A 25653-nucleotide genomic window follows, 5' to 3' on the forward strand; every position below is an offset into this window, starting at 1 on the left:
TTGACTTTAATCCATTCTGAGAGGGGTGAGGTGACATCTCACTGTGGTTCTGATTTGCATTTCCGTGATGATGAGTGATGTTGAACGTGTTTTCATGTCTGTGTTCGCCTTCTGGCTGTCTTCTTTGGAGAAATGTCTGTTTATGTCTTCTGCCCATTATTAATTGGGTTATTTGGTTTTTTGTTTTTTTTTTTTTTTTGGTGTTGGATTGTAGAAGTTCTCTATATATTTGAGTATTAGCCAAGATTGGGTCCATTTTATTCACCGTTGTATCTGTCCCCAGTGCTTGGGGACACATAGTAGATGCTTAGTGAAGAACTCACCGAATGACTGGATAAACGAATGAATGAATGATCGCAAGATGGTACATAACTCCAAACTCTTCTATTTTGAGTTTGGAACCTGCTGTTTGTGAAATTTCATCTCACGCAATCGTTCTTGTCACTCTGAATAAGACTCTATGCTACACTGGTTATCCATTTACTCATTCAACCAAGGCTTATTGAGCACTTCAGTTGCACCGTCGGAGGTGGCAGAGACAGAAAGATGAGTAAAAACAAAGTCAGTCCCCATCCTCTTGAGGTATACAGTCTGGCCAAGAAGATGGACATGACACAGAGAGTCACATAAATAAGTAATCTATTACAATTGGGAGAAGTTTACCAAAACAATTCTGAAGGTCGGGAGACTTTATACTGGGGCGGCGGCGGTGGTCTGGGTGGTCAGGGAAAGCTTCCGTAGGAAGTGATGTGTAAACTGAGGTAGGAGGGAAGGCTAGGTGCCGGCCTGCCTAAAGAGCATGTGAGGCAGAAGCAGAAAGAGCCTGCGTAGGAAGAGGCCGCCATGTTCCAGGAACTAGAAGAAGAGCTCAAGGAAGGGAGTGAGGGAGGCACAGGCGAGGCTGGGTCAGGAGCCCGAGTGTGGACAGAACTACCTCTCTGAGGACAAGCTCCTGGACCCCGAGGGGGGCCTCTTGTGTGTAGCCATTTTGAGGATCCTTTCCTTTTGCGTAGGGTGTCAGAGCAAACAGACGCGGTGTGAACTTCCCACCAAACATTTGAAGGGAAGGGTGTTTTTTTGGGGGGACAAATTTTTCCTCCAGATAGGAACTTTGGCCAGGTGCGAGTTCACATTCATTTCCAAAACCTCAGCTCCAGCTCTGTGTTGCTGTTGGCACATAGCACACGCTACCGAAGACTCAGAAACATTTAGACAAGAAAACAATTACTTGGGGAAGTGGAAGAGGAGTCAGACTTCAGAAAGAGAGACTGGCCTGTCAAATACAAAACGCAAGTATTTAAAGGGAAAAACAGATGACCAAGGCTACCATATTCATGGTGGAAATCAGCTGCTTCTTACACGTTCATCATGTTTACAACATTTCTTCACTTAGCCTCATCAAAATCAGGGGTGAAATTGTTTTGGTCAGAGCGTCCATACTTTTGAGAACGAGTCAAAGCTAATTGTTTTGGAGCCCTGAACCAGTCAGGATAAGTTGTTTTTGGTTTACCTCCCGATGAACAATGTCCTCACCCCACCAGCTGCACCCCCAGTGGTACTCAGTCACGAATAGAGCAGGGTCAGCCTTTGCTTCTATAGTTTTTCTTTCCTCGTGGGCAAGTTCTTGCTGCTGAGAAAATTTAAATTCGATTAACTCAATGTCTTCAAATTAATATTTTATTTTACTTGATGAGAATTCACTTCCATAGGTATACCAAGCGCCATTGATTAATGCATAAACGCTTTCTTTTTGAATGGCTAACAAAACTTGAGCTGTGTGATACTGATGCTTTATGGTGAACTTCTGTTTGGAGGCCTTGTAAAGCTCCTCAGGTTATAAATTACTCTTATGTGTCAGAAGGATCTTTACCATCTTTATTAGCATGATTTTCTCTAAAATTCCCCTCTGTGTTAATATTTCTGGACTGCCAGGAAGTGAATATTTTTGCTACCCGTAAGGCTGGAATTTCTTGAGTCATAAGGGCTGTCCCAGAGAAGTTTTCCTGGGAGGACTTTATAGGTGTCATTCCCCCATGTAAATCGTAGTCTTTGTTCCTTATGGGTTTGTCACACCTAATTAAGTGGGATTTTGGGCATGGTCAATATCCAAGAAAAGGGACCGATTCTTATTGAACCTAGGTAAATAACCTACATGGTCGTAAGTATCAATTCCCTCTAGAATTCCCTGATGTCGGTTAATGTAAGTATTAACCATAATGAGGCCAATTCATTTAGTCCTAGGTAACCAATATTTGTTTTTGCTGCTCTTGGGTTAGGTAGACTACATCTGCAAAGTTTTATGCTTTTAAATTGTTTGCATATGCGACCACTCAGCTCTGCTGTTGTAGTGATAACAACCCAATGAGCACGACTGTGCGGTTCTTTGTTGACATTTTTCTATTATTTGTTCCAGAAGACTCGTTCCTGATCTTGAGCTCGTAGCAGCGGCCTTTATTAGATGCAGGGAAAAAGGAAATATCATCTGTAATTATAAGATTAATTATCATCTGTACACATGAGATTAAATGGTTCTAGTTAATCAACGAGAATGGAGGAACTTGGGAGTCTTTTATTAAGGTATAATATGCAATCAGTTTGTGAGACCGAGGGCATTAGCAAACCCCTAGGGCCTTTATTTTACGCCATAAAGTAAGAATGTTACCAATTGACGAGGATAATTAAACCTAGGGACAAAATTTAAAGTAAATGAACGTGTTGACAATTATCGTGTCAGTCTCTGTACACGAGTATCAGAAGGTTCCTTTTCAAAGTGAAATGTGAACCTGATCGTTTTCACTAGAATCATGGAAATGTTTAAATCAATGCATTTTACTTATAAATACTTAGTAAAACTGAATGTTTCTTTTTGATGAGCAGGAATAAATAGGACGACTCTGACAATTGTGTCGGGCTAATCAACCATGTGGAGAATGGCAAACAGAACTCATTACTTTTCATACATCCCATTTCATAAAGTGAAAAAATAAGTCCATGCGTTAACGATGGCCATCTCAAAAACCTATCAATGGTTTGGTGTGAGAGATGTCTTCACAGTTTTACTCTTCTGCACAAGGGGCCCGAATTTGGGCAAGGTCAAATTTGAAAGAGTTATGAACTTAAGTACGAGATATGAACTTAATTATTGGATGGCAGAAACTAGTTATAAGCAATGTTTTAACAATATATTTTTAATTTTTTTTAAGTTGCTTTATTCCGACAGAGAGACAGAGAGAGTGAGCGGGGGGAGGGGCAGAGAGAGAAAGAGAGAGAGAACCCCAGGCAGGCTCTGTGCTCTTAGCACAGAGCATGACGTGGGGCTCAAACTCACAAACTGTGAGATCATGACCTGAGCCCAAACCAAGAGTCGGAGGCTTAACCAAATGAGCCACCCAGGTGCCCCAGCAATATTTTTTTTAAAAAACACACAGAAATAGGTAGTAATTATTTAGGAAAATTAATGTTTTCCAAAAGAAGGACTTTATGTTAAAATGTAAAAAAAATATGCCAAAAGAACAAAGAATTAACAGAATCTGTTTATAAAAAGGGACTTGCGGGGCGCCTGGGTGGCGCAGTCGGTTAAGCGTCCGACTTCAGCCAGGTCACGATCTCGCGGTCCGTGAGTTCGAGCCCCGTGTCGGGCTCTGGGCTGATGGCTCAGAGCCTGGAGCCTGTTTCCGATTCTGTGTCTCCCTCTCTCTCTGCCCCTCCCCCGTTCATGCTCTGTCTCTCTCTGTCCCAAAAAAATAAATAAACGTTAAAAAAAAAATTAAAAAAAAATAAAAAGGGACTTGCATTGTTTGGGAGTAGGTTATATTAGTTAGAAAAATGGGCAGCAGATCTCAATGCTGGGTGTGTTCTTTGCATAGATCATTAGTGTAACAATTTATAGTAAAGAATACAATACTCATGAGTAATTTAATTAACATCAAGCCAACCCATTTAAACAATTAACACGTCATTGCTCCTTTCAAACTCATTATTTATAGCTATTTTATACATAAGAAAATGGATTTTACTTTCCCCTTGGACCATCCAAGCTTGTTGCATAACCTCAAATTTGTCTCTTACTATTTTCTTTTATGTTTTGCACATGGACATTTTTAGTTTATGATAAAAGTTTTCTTTTTTTTCTCCTGATTAAAAAATATATCTGTTATCTTGCATGTACATATTATTATAACTGATCTTTTTTTTAATCTTTCTTTTAAAACTCTGTATGTACATTAACATAACCCAAAGGCATTTATACAAGCTTTCAACCTGTTACTGCTGGCTATGCTACGCTGTATTAAATAACAGCAGGGGTATTTTAAAATGATGCTGTTCGAGTATCCAAAAATTGCTTATTATTAACTCAAATTAATATTAGTTTAAGGTCTTATGGTTAACTAAGGCTCTGGAAGTTATAATCTGACACATTAACACTGTGTGTCCTTTTAGCATTCTACAGAATAATCTTTTTCTATAAAGATACTACCCTTTATTATTAACTTACCTGAACTCTTGTATTCTGCAATTTTGTAATCTTAGATAAATTGATGTTAGTTTATGACCAGGAAAAATGGTAGAGAAAAGTTAGGCAATTCAAAATAATTGCACTTTCTACAGGCAAATAAACCCACATTGTACAGACTAGAATATTGCATTCACATTGGTTTTATGATGGTGGTAGAATCAGGGAGAAGGCATAGAGCTGTTTACAAACCCAAATTATTAAACCAGTTTCATTTTTCCAAAGAATCATCTTGATTAGAATATTACACAAATTATTCTGCTTACACAATTATAGATGAGATATTAAAACTTTTAAGATGTTTTAACAGTCGCTTTTGCTTATTTTATACCCTAGTAACCAAGATCACTAATTAAGCCGTCTCCCCCCCCTTTTATAATTATATAGTTTAGCAACAAATTATAAATTTTAGTTTTAGCAAGAAAACTTGAATAGTTTTAGCAAGAAAAAAATTCTCAAAAAGTCAACAGATTTAAAGCATGAAAGTAGAAAAATATTTTAGAAATCTTTGGATTCTTCACATTTATGTGAGTGCTTGATATGGTAATATTTCTTTTAGGAAATGAAGTTTGCAATAGGTACTTAGTCCATTAGATTTGAAAAGATCTTAACCATAATCTGACCTATTAACTTCCTCCAGGAGTGAATAAACTGTATCAATTTGTTTGCTCAAAATGTTTTCCTTTATGTAAAATAGATCATTTTACCAACTCCTGTACAAGTTGGAGGAGCTAAGAGAATCTAAGATAGAAACAGGCACTACCAGTGTCTTTTAAGAAACTTGATCAATTAAGTCCTATAATTAAGCACCATCAGGTCATTTGGAGGACACGTTTTTGAAAGTCCGAGTAATTTGGGGATTTCCTTTTGAATTTAGCAGCGTACGTTCTCTCTCTTATAATGCCCACATCCCTCACAATAATAACCTCCTTTTAACCTCATATGTAAGTTTCCGAAGAGAGGTTAATTTTGAATCATTCATTACTTAGGGACATTCAAGAGAGCCTTTTGTTTCCTTTCATCTTTGGTATAGGGTGTTCACCTTTGTCACTATCAACAGCTCTTGGGACCATAATGAGTACACGATACAAACCAGAACTTTGGGAGGCATCTGGGTGGCTCTGTTGGTTGAGCATCTGACTTCAGCTCAGATCGTGATCTCACGGTTCGTGAACTCGGTCGGGCCCTGCATCAGGCTCTCTGCTGTAGTGCACAGCCTGCTTCGGATCCGCTGTCCCCCTCTCTCTCTCTGCCTCTCCCCTCCTCACGTTCTCGCTCTCAAAAATAAACATTTAAAAAAAAAAAAGCCAGAACTCCGGGATAAGGAAGAGCTTCTGAAATGAGAACAGAACTTCTACCGGTACCAACACGAAATATGCGAACACAGAACCCGATCAAGAGTACAGAAACGCACACACAACCCCTTTTCAACCTCTGTATTCTCAAATGCCGGAAACCATCAGAATCCTCAACCACATTCCTCCCAGAATCCTCAAACACATTCCCCTCACCAAAGCAAAAGCGTACCAGGGGAATCCGATTCCAGAACGCCCGTGGGTTGCCCCGTGACAGAAACCGCTCCGTGGCCAGGCTAATCGCACGGTGGTCTGCACTGCTCCTGCCACCAGTGTGGGCACACCCGGCTGTAGCTCCCCCAGAACCAGAAACGAACTTGGCCGAGAACCCGATGCAGCTCCGTCAGCTCACAGGAGAGTCCCCGGAGGAGCCGGGGGAGGGGGAGGGCTCCACGGCCCTGGGTCTGGACGAGGTGTGTGCGACCTCGACACCATCGGTGGGAATCCTAGGAGTAAGCTGTCAGGGGAGAACCAGAGATCAGTGCTTTTAGGAAAGGGAAGAAAACAATCACTCGTGAAAAGTGTGAGGGGGCTGCTTTTCTGACGGCCAGCAGGTCAAATACAAAGCACGAGTATTTAAAGGGAAAAATCAAAAATGACCAAGATGACCGTGTTTATAGTGGTCTATTCGTGGTGGGAAATAGCAGCTTTCTCACATGGCTGTCATATTCAGAACACGCCCTCAGATTTCGGCACAGCAAAACTCAGGGATCAAGTGTTGTTTTTGTTAGAGAGTCCACATTTCTGGGAGGTATTCAAGGCTGATTGTTTGGGGAAACAGAGCCAGTTACGACAGCCCTGTCGGTTTTTTTCCTTTTTTTTTTTTTTTTCTTCCCTTGACTGTGGCATATGAAGTGCTTAGTCACTGGAAACAGGGAAGGGGGGGGGGCACTTGGCTGGCTCAGTCGGTGGTGCCACTCTTGAGGTAGTGGGTTTGAGCCCCGTGTTGGGAGTAGACATTACTTAAAAAAATAAGATCTTAAAAATAAACAAACAAACAAACAAACAAGGCACAGCTTCACCTTTTGTTCCTGCAGTGTTCACATACATTTGGTACATTAACTAAAAGTCAGAGGATCATGAAAACTGGTCTCTCTAGAGAAGCCACATGAAGATAATGGACACGTGATTGTACCGGTCCCTTCAGCTGACCTGTCATCAGTTTCTTGGTAAGTAGACAGGGTGGGGAATGATCCGGACACCATTTCTGCCTGGATGGGTGGGATAGCCATGTGGGGGGCCTCCTCTATAAGGGAGCCAGGGACCCTTGCGGGTCTACGTTCTCTGGGCAGCGGACTAGGAGGAGAAAGCTGGGTGAGGCACCACTCAAGAACTCGGGGCCGGGATTCCTCGCCCATCCCGGAGCCCCTAGATCAGAGACGTGTGTTTATTTTTTTTTTATAAAACCCCTGCCCTTGCCCGTCTTGTTAAAGAAGGGATGACCACTCTGGCTCATCTGGGCAGCTCCCTGCCGGTGGTCAGGCTTACTCGCGCCCACCTCTCTTACCTCCACGGACCCCTCAGATGAGTGACTTCCTCTCCCTCCCCAGCGCTCTGCTCTCAACTCTCCACTTCACTTTTCCCTCCTGCTTCCAGACACACCTCCTCCTGGAACCTTCTTCTTTCACCAAGCTCACTTCTAAGGGTTCTTTCCTCTGGCTCTGGCTTTACAACCATTGGATTGAGGGGATTTGGGAACACCTGCCTGCGGGGAGGTGTGCTTGGCTCCTGTGGGTTCCAGCTTTCCTTCTAAACTGAGCACTCTCTTTTCCATCTGCTGCACATGGATCTCCCTGAAGATAGAATCTCTTTCCTCCTTTCCTCTTCGGATCTGGTGCCTCCTGGGAGCAGAGTCTGTGTCTCTTTCCACTGAACTTCTCCACGGCCATATTTGTGCAGGGGTCCGCCTCTCCACAGATCTCGTCAGCCCAAGGACAAAGGTCTCTGGTAAATGTCCTTGGATGATGATGACGGTGATTTCAAGCCACCGTGTCGAGGAATGTTTTGAATACAGACAGTGTTTTTAGTGACCCTTTACTGGGCCTCCCTTCCTGTCCGGCTAACAATCATACACTCCCGCCCCTAGGACAGTCTTCCCCTTCTCCTCTCCATTCAAAGTGCGAGTTAATGTGGGGCACGTGGGTGGCTCAGTCGGCTGAGCATCCGACTTTGGCTCAGGTCATGAGCTCACGGTTCATGAGTTCGGACCCCACATGAGACTTTGCGCTGACCATCGTGGAGCCTCCTTTGAATGCTGTGTCTCCATCTCTCTCTGCCCCTGCCCCGCTTGCACTCTCTCTCTCCCTCGAAAAAAAAAAAAAAAAAAAAACATTAAAAAAAAAAAGTACGAGTTAATGGAATGCACACACACACACACACACACACACCCTCTCACTTCCAGAAGCTGTAAACCTCAGCTACTAGTGTGTGGCTCTGACCTGTCTAAACAGCCCTTGTCACCATAAGCGATGGTCCCCTCTCTGGGGTTGTTTCTAATGCCAGGAGAAAAACAACGCTGGCAATGTACCAAGCCAGGGCCCCAGGGAGCTGCACCCTGCGCTACGCTGTGGCAGGTGCGGAAAGAAACCTCTCATTCCCATTCAGCTCTGCCACCTGCTGACCTTGGGAACATTATTCCACCCCTGCGAGCCTCAGTGTCTCCCCAGGATTGTCGTAAGTGTTAAAGGAGACGTCGTATGTAAGGCTTTGGCACACTAGCAGAGGTACAGCAAGTGCTAGTAGGTTTCTGCAGCTAGAGGTTTCTGCAGACCCTCTGTCTTAGGAATTTCAAGCCCGGGCCCTTTGGCTCGAGATGGCATAAGGTCCCTTCTGGAGCCTGGGAAATGCGTGAGGTTTGGAAGAGAACAGCTTTACATGGTAAGAAGATTGTGGTCAACAGAATAATGGCTCCCCAAAGACACCCCTGTCCCACTCCCCCAGCACCTGGGAACGTATCACCTTACATGGCAAAGGGGGCTTGGAGGATGTGTCTAAGTTAAGGAGAGCTGAGAGAGGGGAGATTATTTTGGATTACCCAGGGGGCCCAAGGTAATCGCAAGAGTCCTTCAGACACAGAAGAGGGATGTGGTGATGGAAGGCAAGGAATGCAGGAGGCTTCTAGAAGGTGAAAAAAAGGAAAGAAAATGGATTCTGCCCTGGGGCCAGAAGGAACGAGCCCGGCTGACTCCTTGACTTTAGCCTCGTAAGCTTATTTTGGATTTCTGACTGTCAGATAACAGATATGCGTTGTGTTCGGCCACGAAGGTTTGTGGGATTTGCTTCAGCAGCCCCAGGAAAAGAGTACAGAGGTGGTTTTCTCTGTCAAACAAGGAAGCCAAGAGTAGGTGACTTTGTTTCCAGGTCTCCCAGCCACCCGCCCCAGGGCCCGGCCTGCGGTTTTGTTTCAACAGACGTGGCCCGAAGCACAAAGTGCCCTTTTTCCTGCTAAGGGGGCCCCTCCGGGAGGTGATGTGAACATGGTGTGCACCTGGTGCCCCTGACACGTTGAAAGGAAGTGCCAGCTTCCTTAATAAGAACAAACTCCAGGCAGGACCACGTGTGTTAGCCCCGGAAAGAGAATTGCCACGTGGGTAGGGGCAACGGGGCTGCATGATCCCTCCTCTGTCCCCAGGAATCACCTGCATGCACCTTCCCCTTGAAAGGTTGTCACAAGGGGGCCTTGGAGACACTGGTCATCCCTTCACACTCTGGCCTAGGAGGTGGCACACTGTCCGTCTGCAGAACTGAATCCGAACCAGGTGTTCAGACAGCCTTCAGGGGAGGCTCCAGGGTACCAAGGGGACGTGCACACTGAGTGACCGGTGCCATCTTCTCTCCTTGTTCCACGTGGAGAGGCCATCTTTCACCCCCTGTTTGGGGATGCACCGTGGCTCGCAAGCTGGGGCCCAGGAGAACGAGGCCCGAGAGACGAACCCTTTCCGGTCTGCCCAAGGCCAGTCTTCTGAGCTCTGGTTTCCAAGAAATACTTGTCCTTTCCCTGGTGGCTGCAACTGATCACTTTTCCTCATCAGGAAGCCTGCGCTCCCCACCTATGGACATGACCTGGCTCCCCAGTCAGGCCGCAGGAGAACAGAGAAAGCACCCGTCACTCAACAGCATGTCAATTATCCTACACTTTCGGTTAAAGCACTAAATTGCTCACCAGGCCCCAAGAGTCTTTTGGTTGAAAATTTCATGCCATTTATCCATCCTGAGAGGGAAGGGGGGCTTTCTATGAGTGCCAAATGCTCAACACATTGTATGCCAGTCATCCCCTGCCAAATCCTGGGAGGAAGGTACTAGTTTATCCCTACTCTACAGCTGAGCAAACTGAGTCTCGGAGAGGATACTTTCCCCAAAGTCACACAGACTTTAATGTGGTGGATCAAGGGCTTGAACTTGGAACCTATGGCCTTTCACCTCTTGAGTGTGCGCGTCGTTTAGGAAAGGCCACCCTGGTTGTGGGGAGAGCAGGTGGAGAGGGGGTAGAGGGACCATATTGTAAGAAAACTCATGATACATAGTCAGACAATGGAACGGAACAGTTGAAACGGGGACTGCCCTAGATAACCGGTAAGATCTTGCCAAGAAAGGAAGTCAGGAGCTAACTATAGAGCATGGCCATGACTGTCAGAACTCGGCTGGTCTCCGGACTCCGTCACTTCTCCCTGTTGGTGATTTTCCATTCTCCCACTGTTCCCCTGCAGGACTAGCTTTTAAACCCTGAAACCGAAAGAGACAGCCAGGAAGCTAGCAGCCAAGGAGTCTTTGTCCAGTTCTGCAGCTAATTTTGGAGGAGAAAGAAACCCTACAATATGGTGTTTGTGTGGGTAGTTTCGAGAAATGTAAAAATAAAGGGAGCGGGCGCTGAATCCTGGGTAGCCGAGAAGGAGGAAGACGGGGAGCTTGCAGGAGATGGCCTGGGATGGAGACTGTACCTACCTTTTCTTTCTGGAATAGTTACTGAGCCCCCTTGAGGTGCCAGGTCCAGGGCTAATCTGGGTGGGGTGTGGAGTGGGGTTTAGTTTGGATGGTCGGAGAGTCGTCTCGGGGGAGGTGGCCTTAAACTGGAATCTGAGGGATGAGAGGGGAGTTGGCCATGTCCAGAAGCAGGGAGAATGATCTAGATAGAGAACACCATATGCAAGGTCCCAGGGGTGAGGAAAAAAAAAAAAGAGAGAGAGAAAATGGTGATGAGAGAGAAGGGTCTGGTCAGGGGCCCTTGTAAACCATGAAGGGGTTTGGCCCTCAGTGTTGTCAGATGCCATTGAACGTTTAAGCAGGGGTACGCCACAGGATTTGTGTTTTGAAAAGTCACTCTTGCTGTCTGCCGAGACCAGCTTTGGAGGGGGACTGGAATGAAAGAAGTGAGAGCGTGAGCAGCCATCAGAGAGGTCCAGGCGAGACGTGTGGCCACCTGGACTAGGCTGGTGGGGGGGGGGGGGGGGACAGGGGGAGAAGAGGGCCGACTCTAGACATTTATTGGAGGGGAAAATCAACCTTACTGAGGAGGTGAATGTAAGAGCTGAGGGAAAAGGAAGAAGCAGGAATCACCTTGGGGTTCCACCTCAGCCACGTGGAGAGGCGCTGGGTAATTTTCTAAAGTGAGGCACCCTTGAGGTGCAGACAGGTTTTATAATAAGGGACTCTATTTCGGGCAAAGATGAGCTGTTTACACCTCATCGGAGTGGAGAGAGCAAGTAGGCCGGTGGATGTATGCATCTGGAGCTCAGAGGGGAGGTCTGGGCTGGAGATACGCAAGTGTGGGAACCATTAGCATAACCACGCTATTTAAAGCCCTGGAAATGGAAGAGATGATCTAAGGAGAGAAGGGCAGAAAGCCCTGGGCAAGCCCTGAGGCATTCAGATGGGTAGAGATCCCGCAGAGGTGGAAGAGACCCAGAAGATGTAGGGGGCAACCACCCCATTCACCCAGTTAGCAAACCCACAGAGGGTGGCCTGGGGCATGTGCAGCAGAGGCTGGGGACGCCAAGGCATTAGGACAAGGCCCTTGCCCTCAAGGGGCTCACAGTTTATGCAGGAGCAGCCTTAAGAGCCAATATTTACATTACAGTGTGGTATAGTATTTATGGAGATGGGCCCAGAAGAAGGCACTGGAAGATCCCTCTGTAGTCTCAGGTGCCAGAAACAGGCATGGCTGAGTCTATGGAAGGGGCCGTGGACCTCAGGAAGGTGGAGAGAAAGGAGGCGGGGGCTGAGAATTCTTTGGGGTCTGGCGTCCTTCCTTGAGACTCCCTAAATCCCCTGGACCCACCGGCTTCTTCCTTCCAGAGCCCCCACAGGCCATGAGCGTCGCTAGGGAGCCCTGCTCCTTCCTCATTTCCACCCCACCTCCAGCCCTCTAGGTCCCCTCCTCTGTCCTGACCGGCTCTCACCCTTAGGAAGAGAACTGTGTTCTGAAACAGGAGTAGCTGGACAGCAGAATGGCTGTAGCCTGGAGCCTTGCCCCCCATTATAGCGGGATATCGTCCCCAAAACTGCTGCAATGAAGCAGCAGGAGATGAATCCTGCTGTTGAGAAATCATGCATGTTGACCAGCTTGTATTTCACGCTGCTTGAGGAAAAGAGAAATCTGTCTCACTGAGCTTTTCAGAGAGAAACGAGGTCAGTAACCACCCCCCGCCCCCCGTCACTGCAGGCCAGAGCCCTCCACCAACAAACCCCCACTCCTGGCAGCTGCTGAATGCCACGGACTGGGCGCCTCTTGGGCACTGGGCTGCCTGGCTCACGGTGCCCGCGTGGCTCACTCTCCTGTGGTTATGTTGAGTCCACAAACCCGCATAGCCTGGCTCCAACCTCTCCCTCCATCCTCACCTCGCGCTGCCTCCTTCCTGTGCCCCGTACCCGGTCCAGTCTGGACAAGCCCTGGGGATCCTGGCTCTCAACACTTGCCTGGTTAATACTCTGCCTTGGAGACTGAGGAGGCTCTGAACCTGTCTTCAGGCTCAGTCTCTGTGTTGGTGCCTCTATTTGTTAAAGCTCTCACTGCTCCGTCGTTCAGAGAGGATTTCTTCTTCCTTTGAACATGTTTAGTGTGTTCCTATTTCATTGCTTATGGCTCATTTAATCTTTAATTATACTGCTTTGTGGGCATGCTTTATCTCCCCTCACGGACTCTGTAAACTACCAAAGATCAAGCCTCGTGTCTGGGGTCAAGTCTCATTTGTCTCCATCCACAGCTTCGGCAAAGAGCTTGGGCATGCTTGTGGAGTGGATGAGGTTTGGTTGAAGTTGCAGAGGGGATGTGTGCTGATGTGGGAAATACAGTCTAGGGCTTGATGTAATTGGCTCCCTGGGAAAACGCACCTCTGCTAAGAGAATCTATGAAGGGATAGAGAGTAATTTGTCCATCCATTCACCCATCCATCCATTCAACAAATACTTATTAAGCATTTATGCCAGAAGTAATGTTAGATACTGGAGATCTAGTCCTAAGTCTGCATCAATTCTTGCTCACGCAGAGATTCTGTCCTAGCCCAGGGACATAGATCATAAACAAAGAAAACATCACGTAGTGGTAAGCGTCACTGATAAAAATAAGTCAGAGTGATGTGCTTGTGTGACTGTCAAGTGGTTGGGGAGGGGGTCTCTGAAGAAGCGACGCTAAGGAGAGACCTGAAGTGGGGTTGAGGTGGCAGGGGGAGGTGTGGGCATGAGCTGTCCCAGAGAGGGGAACAGATGGGTACAGAGCTTTGAGGTCGGGGAAGGTGGGGACCGAGATGGGATGAGTTTAATGGGTACCAGGAACAGAAGGAAAGCAAGAGTGGCCGGATCCTGGGGAACAGGAGGTGATGGACACAAGTGACCCACAGTTCAGTAGGGAGATGGTGGTGACACAGTCATATGTGCTGGCAGAGTGCATACATACAGCGTGGGCTTCTGGCCAAGGTATGGATTTGGTCCTCTAATTATTACTGATGTGTGAACTTGGGCAACTTTTCTGAGTCTTAGTTTCTTCCTTTGTAAAATATCTAATTTGTGGAATTTTTGTGAAGCAGATGGTATAATGGAAATAAGCACCCATGCTGTTGACCACACACAAATGGTAACCTGAAATCCAGGTAGTAACCTAAACACCAGGCATTACAGGATGAGGGACGACCGGGAGCCCAGAGCTAAGCAGGGACAAGTTAGCCCTTGTCCCACGAAGGCTTCCTGGCTCTGTCCTCCTTCTTTTCCTCTCCACCACCCTACCTCTCTCCTTCCATCTTTTTCTTACCTGATTACATTTCTTTTTATTCTCACCACAGTTTCTTACTCTCAACTTTCCTTCACATTATTTCAAATCCCATCAGCTCGACTGCCGCAAATTTAGAATCAAGACGTATTTTTAAATACCGATTGTTGAGTATGGTTTTGTCTTCCTTGAGAAATCAGGGGTGTTGGTATGGAAGTTCCTCAAAAAATTAAAAATAGAACTACCTTATGGCCCAGAAATTGCACTGCTAGGTATTTATCCACGGGATACAGTTGTGCTGTTTTGAAGGGACACATGCACCCCGATGTTTATAGCAACACTATCCACAATAGCCAAAGTATGGAAAGAGCCCAAATGTCCATCGATGGATGAACGGATAAAGAAGATGTGGTATATATATACAATGGAGTATTACTCGGCAATCAAAAAAGAATGAAATCTTGCCATTTGCAGCTACGTGGCTGGAACTAGAGGGTATTATGCCAAGCGAGATTAGTCAGTCAGAGAAAGACAACTATCATATGACTTCACTCATAAGAGAACTTTAAGATCCCAAACAGATGAACATAAGGGAAGGGAAGCAAAAATGATATAAAACCAGGGAGGGGGACAAAGCACAAGAGACTCTTAAATATGGAGAACAAACAGAGGGTTACTGGAGGGGGTGTGGGAGGGGGGATGGGCCCAATGGGTCAGGGGCATTAAGGAATCTACTCCTGAAATCATTGTTACACTATATGCTAACTAACTTGGATGTAAATTAAAAAAAAAAAGTCAGGTGTGTTGAATGCTGTTAAGTCCCTGTTAATGGAAAACTAGCAGCAGCCTCCGCACCTAAATTAAGTAATTTTCTCTGATCGTATGGCCCTGGGATGATTATTTTTTTCCACTGAGATCACTGTCTCTTAATAGAAAATGGCTCCTACCACTGGATTAAAGGATTAGAAAGAGATTGTCTCAAGGCATTCGGGGACTGGTGCACCAGGAGAAGGTCTCTCCACTGGCTGAAGAGTGGAGATCTGGACACCCTCCACAGGCCAGTAACCCCTGAGTCACTCCAGGGATGCTCTGGAACATAGCCTGGACATCATGTTCAGCCGCTGGCTGGCTTCAGATCTGTGGCTTCCCTGCAGATGTGGAACAGGGCAGACAGGAGGGCAAGGGCAGCCTGGCTGGAGTCTGCAGGGGAGATGTGTAAAGACAGGCTCTGGCATAAAGGGTAATGTGAGATGTCCTTTTCCCATTCTTGCAGCTGCCTGTAAACAAAGGTCAGGAAAGGACAGGTTTCGTGGGCGTGAGTGTGTGTGTGTGTGTGTGTGTGTGTGTGTGTGCGTCAGGTGGAAGAGGGAGCCACAGAGACCCCCACATGCTGTTCAAGGCTTGTACTGAAAGGGGCCTTGTGGTTGGGAGAATAAGGTGAGGGGCCAATATGTAAGCCAAATGGAGGCTCTAGCTCTCCCTTGCTTTTCTACTTTCTGGGAAGGGACAATCCAGTAGCTGGTGGTGGCTGGTAGGTCATCTAGTCCAACTGCCCACTGGTGGGACACTGAGGACCCAAGCTAAGTGGCTTGCCCAAGTCCTCTCTCACACAGAGAGGCAGAGATAAAGGCCTAGTGTACTTTCCTCCATACCAAGTCATCTTTGAGTCTGGGTGATGGCGGTAAGAATATGGTAGAGGGACAGTCTCTCTGTACTCTGACTTTAGGGATCCCAGATGTCTAGCTTCAAGTCCTGCCCTGGCTCATGTTCCAGAGTCTGAGCCCCTTATGCTCAAGGTCTGCCTTTCAGTGGGGCAGGGCTGAGGGGAGCCCTGGGTTGTGCACTGGAAGGCGGCCCAAGACTTATCCATGGACACAGAGAAGCCACGTGGGACAAACAGAGAGCTAACTTTAAAAATGAATAAGGTAGAGATTTTCATCCTCACAGAGGCCGAAATAAGGTCACATGAACTATTACTACCGCTCAAGGATCTCAAATTACACTTGATCTTGCCCAAAAGGCCGAGAAGCGATCAAGGATCTCAAATTAGATGCCAGGAAGGCGCTTAGGGAAAACAAGACCCCCAGCCCGTGGGGCTGGTCTGATTTGGAGGGGTCTGGCTCCTTGGTGCCTTAGAGGCTCTGCTCCAGAAGATCAAGGGCAAGGTGTAGTGATGGCAGAAGTTATAGGCACTGGGTCCTCCTGCCATTTTCCTTTGATGTCTCCCATTCTCAGGTGGCCCCTTCAGTGTCCCTTCTTGGAATGAAGGGCCCAAGGGGGTGGGAAGACTGGGAGGGTGTCCTTAGCTAAGCCTGGCCTCCTGGTTGCCTGGTCTCATCAGTTTATCACTGGCCTGGGCAACAACTGGAATGGCAAGGGCACACTGAGGAGGGAGCGGGTGGTGCCGGGGCCAGATCTCACATGCCATATGGTAGGGGCCGAGGGGCAGGGGCCTGGCAGGAATGTCTGTTCCCTTCTCCCCACTCCCGTGCTAAACAGAATGGCAACGCCCAAAAGGGATTCAACAGGGGGCCTTTGGAAGCCATCTTTCTCTCCCTGCGACAAGTTTTTAAACACTTTTTTTTTTTTTTTTGCCCAAATCACTGAATTAATGAAGAAGAATCTGACTATTTTCTCTTTGCACCAAGCTCTGAACACAACAGCAGACAGTGGGATGAGCATAAGGAGTGCTCCACGGTGGTAATTCCGCACTGGACCAGGGCCTGGCCTCGGAGCAGGTGCGTGACCTGGCAAGGGGATGCCCGGGCGGCCTCTAGCTGCTCCCTGTCAAGGGCCACTTGGGAGGGACAGATGGAAGGGAGAGACAACCAGCAACCTCCCTGACTTTATCTCAGATTAGGGCTTTTTAACCAGGGGACTGCAGGCTTCTTGACCCTTAGTGAGTTCAGCTCTCGGCCTGCTCAAGACAAAATCAGAAATGCGACGGTTCTGCGACCACTATAGGACATCGAATCAGCACTTACAAATGAGCCTCAAGAAAGCATGGAGCTGAGATGGCTTTCCTGGTGACAGCTACCATTCAAGGAACAGAGAAGTCCTGGGACACAACTCATCTGGAGAGTGGAAAGAGGGAAGCTCCCTAACTCGTTAATGAGGCCAGCAAAACATTGATACCCTAAGTCGGTTTATTATTAGCCTGGCCGGTAGCGGTGATGGCAAGGGCATCCTAGCGTGTGAGAAAGAAAACACGCAGGCCCATCTTGTTATTAATATATAAACACAAAAATGTGAAACACAGTATTGGCCAGATCCGGCAATGCACGGGAGAGATAACCCATCAGGGCCATGTTGGATTACTCCTAGGAATGCAAGATGAATGTAACAGGGGGAAAACTGATGAATGTAATTTGCTTTATGAACAGAATAAAAGCAAAAATCTATTGAAAATAAAAGCTTCCTGAAAAAATTCACAGCCCTTCTTATGGTAACTCTCAGGAAACCAAGAGTAGAAGCAAACTTCCTTAGTCTCATAGAAGATGTTTGTGAAAAACTTACGATAAATCGCATACTTAACGGTGAGATGTTGCAAACATCCCCTTTCAGGCCAGGAACAAGGTAAGATGCCCATTATCACTGCTTTTATTCACCACTGAATTGGAGGCCTCAGCTAGCACAGTCAACTAGAAAAATAAACAAAGGCATAAGGCTTGGAATGGAAGAAACAAAACTTATTCGTGTAGATAATACGATTGTCTATAGAGAACACTCTGCAGAATGATCATTAAAGTTAGTAAGAGGGTTTGAAAAGTTTCCTGGACATAGCATTAGTTTCCAAATGTCAGCGATGTTATTATAGGTTAGCAACAATTAGCCAGAAAATCTAATTTAATTTATTTTTTAAAGTTTATTTATTTTGAGAGAGACAGAGACAGTACAAGTGGGGGAGGGGCAGAGAGAATCCTAAGCAGGCTCTGCACTGTCAGCATAGAGCCTGAGGTGGGGCTGGAACCGATGAATCGTGAGATTTCTTTCTTTCTTTTTTTTTTAAGTTTACTTATTTATTTGGGGGGGGCACAAGGGAGGCAGGGACAGGCGGAGAGAGAGAATCCCAAGCAGGCTCTGTGCTGTCAGTGTAGGGCCTGATGTGGGATTTGATCCCACGAATCAGAGGATCATGACCTGAGCTGAAATCAAGATTCAGATTCAGACACTTAACCGACGACTAAGCCACCCAGGTGCCCTGTTTTGTTGTTGTTGTTTTTTTTTTTTTAATTTAAGTAATCTCTGCAACCAGCGTGGGGCTTGAACTCACAACCCTATGATCAAGAGTCACATGCTTTTCTGTCTGAGCCAGCCAGACGCCCCTAGAAAAAGACTTCTTAAACAAAGTGCAGGAAGCACAAACCATAAGGGATAGGACTGGCAAAGGTAACTACCTTAAACAATACCCAAAAAATGAAAAGCCACACCTAAAACTGGGAAAAGATATGGTCAAACCTACATCAAAGATCTGTGTTCAGAATATGTAAAGAACTGCTACATTTCAATAAGAAAGAGACAACACAATAGAAACATGGGCAAGCGACACAACAGATTATTATTCACAAAAGAACAAACACAAATAGCTTGTAGACGTAAGAAGATGCTGAAATGTAAGTAATTAAGGCAATGCGAGTTTAAACTCGAGTGAGATGCCGCTTTTACACCTCACAGATCGGCATAAAGTAGGGCATAGGAATGGTGATGATGGGTTCACTAGGAACACTGCAATGGTAGGGAGTAGTTGTATGTCCACTTTGGGAAAACTCTGCCCGCACCTAGGAAAGTTGAACTCGCATGTGTCCCAAATCGTACACATGGGTACCAATAGACAGGCTCAAAAGTGTTTGTAGCAATGTGGTCCACGTTAGCCCCAAACTGGAAACAACACCCATGTGTCCTGATAGCAGAAAGTAGAGATTTTGGCATGGCATGTGGTAGAAAATTATGCAGCAGTGAATAGGGTGAGCTCTGGCTAAGTGAAGATAAGAAGTGAGCCAGAGAAAGCACCACACAGTACGTTTCTATTTATATAAGGTTCAAAATAGTCTAGAATAAACTTCTAGTCTAGGAATATACGCACAGTTGATAAAGCTATAAGAAGACGAGGGAATGAATAATCAAAATCGAGATAGAAGGGTGTAGGATTAGGGAGAAGCGCATCAGTAGTTTTGAAGGTACTGGCAATGTTCTGTTTCCTTACCTGGGTGACAGACTCATGGGAGATACTGAGCATACATAGTTGAAACACTCTTTGGTCTATATGGTAGATTTCAAAATTAAACCACAATAAAAACAATAGAGTTTCACTGCTCACGTAGGGTGTGGTACATTTGGAAGTGGGTACCTGTGGCGGTGGGGGCCTGCCGGCCCCCCAGGAGAGCTTGGTCCCAGTTGGGAGAAGGGATGGGGCTTAACTGTTTGCCTGGGTTCCGGCAGGTGTATTAGACATGGTGGTGAACGCTATGAACGTCCTCAGAGAGAAGGTCAGAGGGACCTGTCCTTCATGGGGCTGAGAGTGGTCATTGCTGTTAGGGAGAGTGGCCAGACATTCATGGGTTAAACCACCAAGACATGAGTGACACAAAAATCCTTTTCAAACGCTATTACTCAAAGCTGATCCCCCCAACAACTCAAGCAGCATTAGCATCTGACTCGAAAGGCCGGCTCTGTACAGGGGTGTGTCCCCTAGTCTATAAGTGGATTGTGTGGGGCTGGTGGGGCAGTCCGATAGGTCAAGGGAGAAAGTTTAGTTTAAAAGTAGTATTTGCTTTGGGGCTGGGGCTCAAACCTCACAGGGGTGATGACAGACTATGGGAGGTTTCTCATGAGAAACCAGGATGGCTGAGCAAGGTGGTCTGGGGACCCGGCCACCAAACTGGGGTGGGATGAAAGGAAATGAGACCAAGGGGTGAGGCTGGGCCCTAATGGAGGGTTTTGACTCTATGCTGATGATGGAGACTTGACTCTGTCCACCGGAAGCTGTTGGCATCTCTTACTTAAGTAAGGGAAGTGTTAGGATTTGATCCAAACTTTAGAAACGTTGAGCTGGGGGCTAGATGGAGGTTGGCCTGGACAAAGGAGGGGCAGGAGGCAGGGTGACAAGTGGCACTGGCCTGAGCTGACACAGGGACCATGGGTTTGGAGAAGATCAGAGAGAAGCCCTGCTTAAAACTGTCCTTAACATGAAGGTAGCACCAATGTCACATTGACGATGTAGGGGGACTTGGGCTGTTTGGGGACCCATAAATTCTGCTACAAGGAGACTCTCTGCTAGATTCTTGACTTACCCAGCCCACAGAAGGTAAAGAAAGGACAGAGATGGGAAGAGGGAGGGAAGAGTGAGTGCTGATCATGACGACGAGGCTTAATTCCACCCAACAGATGAGGTGATGAGGTTCTGTTTCCTGGCCTCAAGTCACACCGCTAGCAGGTGACAGAGCCAGAAGCCAGCTCTGCACCACCCAAAAGGAAACCGCCACCCTGGACACCATTCTGAGCAGTTAGGAGGCTCTTGTCAGGCCTGGCGCGTCCCCCTTCGAGTTGAGACCTCAAAGGAAGGGCATGTGTGGTGAGTAGACCTGTGCTCGGGGCCGAAGAAGAACAGATTTGTAAAGGCCCGAGGACAGGCGGGGAGTAGAAGCGGGGAGGTCATTTTTATAGGGATCTGGTACCGGCTGTACTAGGGTGAAGGGCCAGGTCACCTCCTCTCTCCTACGTGTCCCCATCTCCTGCTGCCTGCCTGAGTCCCACCCCAAAACCCAGCTTGGGTGAGTGCATGGCAAGATGGACCATTAGGTTATGTGCAGATTTTCTTCCAATGGAACGTCCAGGCTTCAACCCAAAGCTGCAGAGACCATTTGCATTGCTCGGTTATCCGGGATACTGTGTGTGCAACGTGGCCCATTTAGAGCTCAGTTCTGGACTCGGAACTGGGTTAGTTAGCCTTCTGTTTAAATACCTGTAAAATGAAGATAATAATTGTCCCTCTTTTGTCTGGCATATAGGAGCAGTAGGTGATAGAAGGCCTAAAACAGGATTTATCTCAAAGTGAGCCCTGAATACCTACCTGGGGTTCGGATTCTTATTTTAATGCTGGGTGGCCATTGCAGAGCCCTAAGGCAAGGAAAAGCTCTTTTCTGCTGCCATCTAGTGTGAATCTTGGGAATAACACCCAAGTGGAGGCCAGCAGGAAAAGCTCTCCAGCGAAGTCACCAGTGCCTTGAGAGCTGCCCACTGGAATGTGGGCACCCTGAAGGGCCTGCCTTCCTGCCTGGCTCAGACCTATGCATGCCTTAGGCCACCCTTGCCTCTTGGCTTCCCCACCTTCCCAGTTTTGAACTGACAGTGTGCTTAGAGAGGTTCTGTAAGTCACCACACCCGGGGACCGTGGGGAGCAAACCATAGATTTATTTTGCAAGTAACAGGTCCAGAAGGATCATAGGAAAAGGAACTCAAGGCTGAGAGCAGAAAGCTTGGATACAGAAAAGCCACAGGGAGGTCTCTAGGATTGTAGCCCCCAGGGAGAGCTGCAGAGGCAGACTGTGGAGTGACCCTAGCGCCTGGCCCGGTGGCTGCGGCTGCAGGGACCCTGGGCACTCAACTCCAAGTGCAGCATTTGCAGGAGGAGCTGAACACCAGGCTCGCTGGGCAGCTTTGCTGGAATAGCCGCCCCCCTGCACAGCTATAGTAGCTGGACTGGTCCCCAGGGTTGGGGTAGAGCCCGTCAGCTTTGCCCCGGCAGAAGGTGTCTTGTTCGAGGCTGGGGCCACGCTCAGGTTCAGAAGGCTGGTCTGGTGCGGGGACTTCAGGTCCTGGCGGGCCTAAAGGAAGACCTGGGGAGACAGCGAAGATTCAGCCAAGCCTCCCCCAAGAGATCCTAAACCCATAGGCCAAGCACACGGGCAACCACCACAAGCAGGCCGTGGCTCAATACCTCACCACTCCCGCCACCCAAAGGCAGAGCACAGCCAGGTGCCCCACAGCCACACTTAGAGCTGCAGCGCAGCTCAACAGAAAACACGGGGGTGCCAGTGGCCATCTATCATCTGCAAAGACCAGCCACACACTGGCGAGGGCCTCCGGGGGTCTTGCGCTCCAGGTGAGCGCAGGCTTTCTCTTTGAAAAGAGAGGCGCAAAGCTGCAGCTCCCTGGCTGAGGGCCCCCAGAGGCAAGCCCTGGACAGGCGTTGCTGCCGTCAGAAAGGGGCAGAAGAGCCTGAAAAGAGAATGGCTTCCAAAGTTTCCTTGGCCCCTGGGGGGTGCATGAAATTTGGGAAATCACAGGATTGGAATAAGGGTATTTCCCCAGAAGGAGCCAGGACCTGTAGTTCAGGGAGGGGGTGTTCCTACTCTTCCCGTGAATTCCGCCTCTGGTCCCTGGCCCCTCACTCACTCAGCTCCAGCTGCAGTGTCTTGATGAGGGGATATGGGCCCTGGTTACAGAAGAAGCCAGCGAAGTCGTCCATGTCCAGCGCCCACACCATGGCGCCACCCAGTCCCTTCTGCTTCAGGTACCTGGCCTGTGCACAAGGAGCAAGGCGCAGGTGGAGGAACCCGGGGGAACCCGGCGGCCCGGCCCGTCCCAGAACCCGCTTCCTCATCTGGATAGGGCTCTTTTTCCAGCACCCCCAGGTCATGAGTGGTCAAGACTTCTGGACACAGCCCTGGGCGGGAAGCCTAGGCGACTGAGTCCTGATCCCTCTGGAATCCTCCCCTCTCAACAGGAGCATGGCCTGGGTGAGGGGGAGGGTGGGGGTTTGAGGAGTGGATGGGTGTGTGAACTTCCCTAGGTCGCAAGCTTTGACAACTCCGTCTTTTCTGTGCTGAGCTGCTGTGTTTGGGGGCACGGCCTGCGGGTTGTGACGAGTCCAGTTCCCATAGGGATGACAAAGCTTCCCCAGAGATCTGAATGATTTCCTGTCTTTAAGTCTTTGTCCTCCCTGAGGGCCTTCTTTCCTCCACCAGATCCCTGGGGTTTCTCCAGTGAATGGCTGTGTGTTCCTGCAAGTGGGTTTCCCCGTCCCCTAAGCCTAACACGCCATGAGGGGAGTTGGTCTGGAGCCCTTGCTGGCCCCAGTCTCCCATTCTGGCTCCTTCCCCTCCAGCGGTGAGGGCCGACAGCTTGTTTTCGGAGTCCAGCCTGGCCTCTCCTCCCCACATGTCTTTGCTTCTCAGTTTCCTCGCCCTTCTGTTTTCAGACCTTCTCGAAGACCCTTCCACCGTGATCCCTTCTCCCATCTCCCCGCTGCCAGGATCACACTCCCTTCGCAATTCTCCCAGAGCGCTTTGTCTACACCTCTAGAGGGACCGGCCACTGTCTGCCCTGCATCACAGCTGACGTGAGATGTCCGGATAGACAAACCAGAGCAGGTGCCTCTGCAGGAGTTCGTGATCTCATGGGGGAGAGAGGCATGGAAGCACACAAATACACTTGTTTTGAGCCGCTGATACTGGGCAGGAGTGGGGAGTCATATAAGTAAATCAAAAGGTCTGTAATCTGAGCATGCACAAATGTTGTCATTGAGCTGAATAAAATGATATATCTCACTGTATGTATTTCTCCTCTTCGTATGTCTGTAGAATTTGTATTTTATTAAATGCAAACATATATGTAATAAAATACAAATTCTTTCAAGAGTGGTACTCAACGTAGGGCAATTTTTTGTGATCATGCCTTTTCTTAATCAATAGTTGGTAAAAATACAAAATGCTATCACACGAAGACTTGTGAAATGTTTCAGAGGAGATTCCTCTTTGGAGAGGTTCTGGATGCCATTATTCAATGTTATTGACCTGGACCCATCCAGGACCACCCCCCTCCCAGCAGGGCTGGGCCTCACCTTGGTTTTGAAGCTCTCCACATCATCAAAACCCACCCACTGGTTGCCCTTGAAGGCATAGGGCACCTTCTGGTCCATGGTTCTGGGCTTAGTGGCCCCCTTCCAGGAGCAGACCTGTTAGGAGCAGAGGGCAGAGCTGGGGCAGAGGCAGGGGGCACCACAGACATCTGTGCCTCTTTGCCCAGAGGAGACTAGAGATTGGAAAATTCCTATCTGAGGAAGTCTGGAGAACGTAGGGGGTTCTAGATTGAGTGACCTAGAACCCTGGATTCAATGAGGCACTGGGGTTTAAGGATAATCCAAGATGGCATAAAGGGGTTGGGCTTCACTTGGCCAGAATTTGCTGCTCTTGGCATCCTCACTCAGAAACTATGGGAGTAGGAGCACCCCCCACCCCAGCCCATACTCGGGGCCCCGTGGGGTTTTCCCACCTCATAGTAAGCCAGCAGCCCTCCCTCTTTGGTGAAGGGACCAGGGGTTCCAGGCCCTGTGGCTGGGACCCCCACTCCAGTGTTTGATGGGGAGGCCAGGGTGAAGGATCGGCCATAGGCAGGCATGCCAAGGATCAGTTTGTTGGCAGGGGTCCCCTTCTGCACCCAGAGTTGCACGGCAAAGTCCTGGTGATGGAGAAGGAGGGAAAGGGTTAATTTACTTTGCCTTTGGCCTGGTTCTGGTCACCTAAGGCTGCGGGCTTCCGATGGGCTTTAGTGTTCCAACACCGCCCTGTCTTCTTTAGGTCTTGTCTTAGACCCTCGACCCCAGACAACCATTGGAGTCAGACAACCATTCACGGGGCAAATATTTATTGATGGCCCATTGTGGCCAGGCTCTATGCTTGGGATACCTCAGTGAGCAAAGCGGCCGAGATCCCTTCCTCACTCAACAACTTAACCTTGCTGGGCCTCGGGCTTCCTGTGTGTAAAATGGAAACGATAGAAATGGCAAGAACGAAAAGATGCAATGCACGTGGAAGGCCCAGCATAGTGCAGTAAAGGAAAGCTGCGATCATGCTCATCATACGCATTATAGTTGTTCTAGGTCTCACCCAGAGTACAAGAGCAGGGAATGGGGTCCGTTTTACTTATCTCTGTATCCCTCGTGCCTCGAACAATGCTTGACACTTAGATGCTCAAATAGAAAGAACAAATGAGTACACGGCTGCCTCATTTGCCTCTGGATGGGACCGACCCCATCGTGTATTACTTCACGTAACACCCCCAGCCTGTGGCATGAGGAGGTACCCAACATACGTATGTGAAATAAATGAATAATGAAGATTCTTCCCTTAAGCCAGGATTACGGGCTCACTTCCCCCAGGAAGCCACTCTGTTCAAGTACAAGTCCTCCTGTTACTCTGCACCCTCTTAGCACTTAAGTCAGGAACATTTTTCACTACGTGTATTCGTATTTATTTCTTTTTGCTGGTCTACGTGATTTATCTCTGATCAGATGGGAGCTTATTCAAAGGCAGAGGTCAAGGCCCCCTGCTCCGCGCTATGGCACCTTGTGTAAGTTCAGAAAAGTCCCCCTCTGGCCGGAGGCAGTCCCGGGCACACAGTATAGAGAGTAGAAGGTCTCCTTGTAAGAAGAGAAAAGCCTCCCTCCCCCTGCGTGGATCCAGAGCATACAGCTGGGGGAACAGGGTGCTGGTGGGATTTCGGGGCCCTCACCTGTCAGCTGAATGTCTTTGGGTGTCGAGCCGCCGAGCTGGGCTGGCTTCCCCCAGGACCCATACAGTTTTCCTGAT

The 25653-nt window shown here is 48.0% G+C and overlaps 1 protein-coding gene and 1 long non-coding RNA gene across 9 annotated transcripts in view; one reads left to right on the forward strand and one right to left on the reverse strand.

The window, feature by feature from the left end:
- The first annotated feature begins 1754 nt into the window (after positions 1–1754).
- On the forward strand, positions 1755–23374 carry LOC121021624 (uncharacterized). 2 transcript variants are annotated; one of them, XR_005786613.1, is made up of 5 exons: positions 1755–2577; positions 6906–7037; positions 16683–16803; positions 16921–17641; positions 23265–23374. It is a non-coding gene; the product is annotated as an uncharacterized LOC121021624 (long non-coding RNA). The 2 variants fall into 2 exon arrangements; XR_005786612.1 differs by lacking the exon at positions 1755–2577 and having other exon boundaries at positions 6803–7037.
- CHIT1 (chitinase 1) overlaps positions 21455–25653 on the reverse strand; it is a 36070-nt gene continuing 31871 nt past the window's right edge. For all 7 annotated transcript variants that reach the window (XM_040462169.1, XM_040462172.1, XM_040462176.1 and 4 more), the window contains 4 exons: positions 24338–24523; positions 23907–24020; positions 22460–22586; positions 21455–21900 (listed from right to left, as the gene is read on the reverse strand). In XM_040462169.1, the coding sequence (XP_040318103.1) occupies positions 21665–21900; positions 22460–22586; positions 23907–24020; positions 24338–24523 (663 nt within the window). In that variant the 3' untranslated portion in view covers positions 21455–21664. The remainder of the gene's footprint in view (positions 21901–22459; positions 22587–23906; positions 24021–24337; positions 24524–25653) is intronic.

This window comes from Herpailurus yagouaroundi, unplaced genomic scaffold (assembly GCF_014898765.1).
Source record: "Herpailurus yagouaroundi ecotype Mexico unplaced genomic scaffold, PumYag 308, whole genome shotgun sequence".
Classification (NCBI taxonomy): domain Eukaryota; kingdom Metazoa; phylum Chordata; class Mammalia; order Carnivora; family Felidae; genus Herpailurus; species Herpailurus yagouaroundi.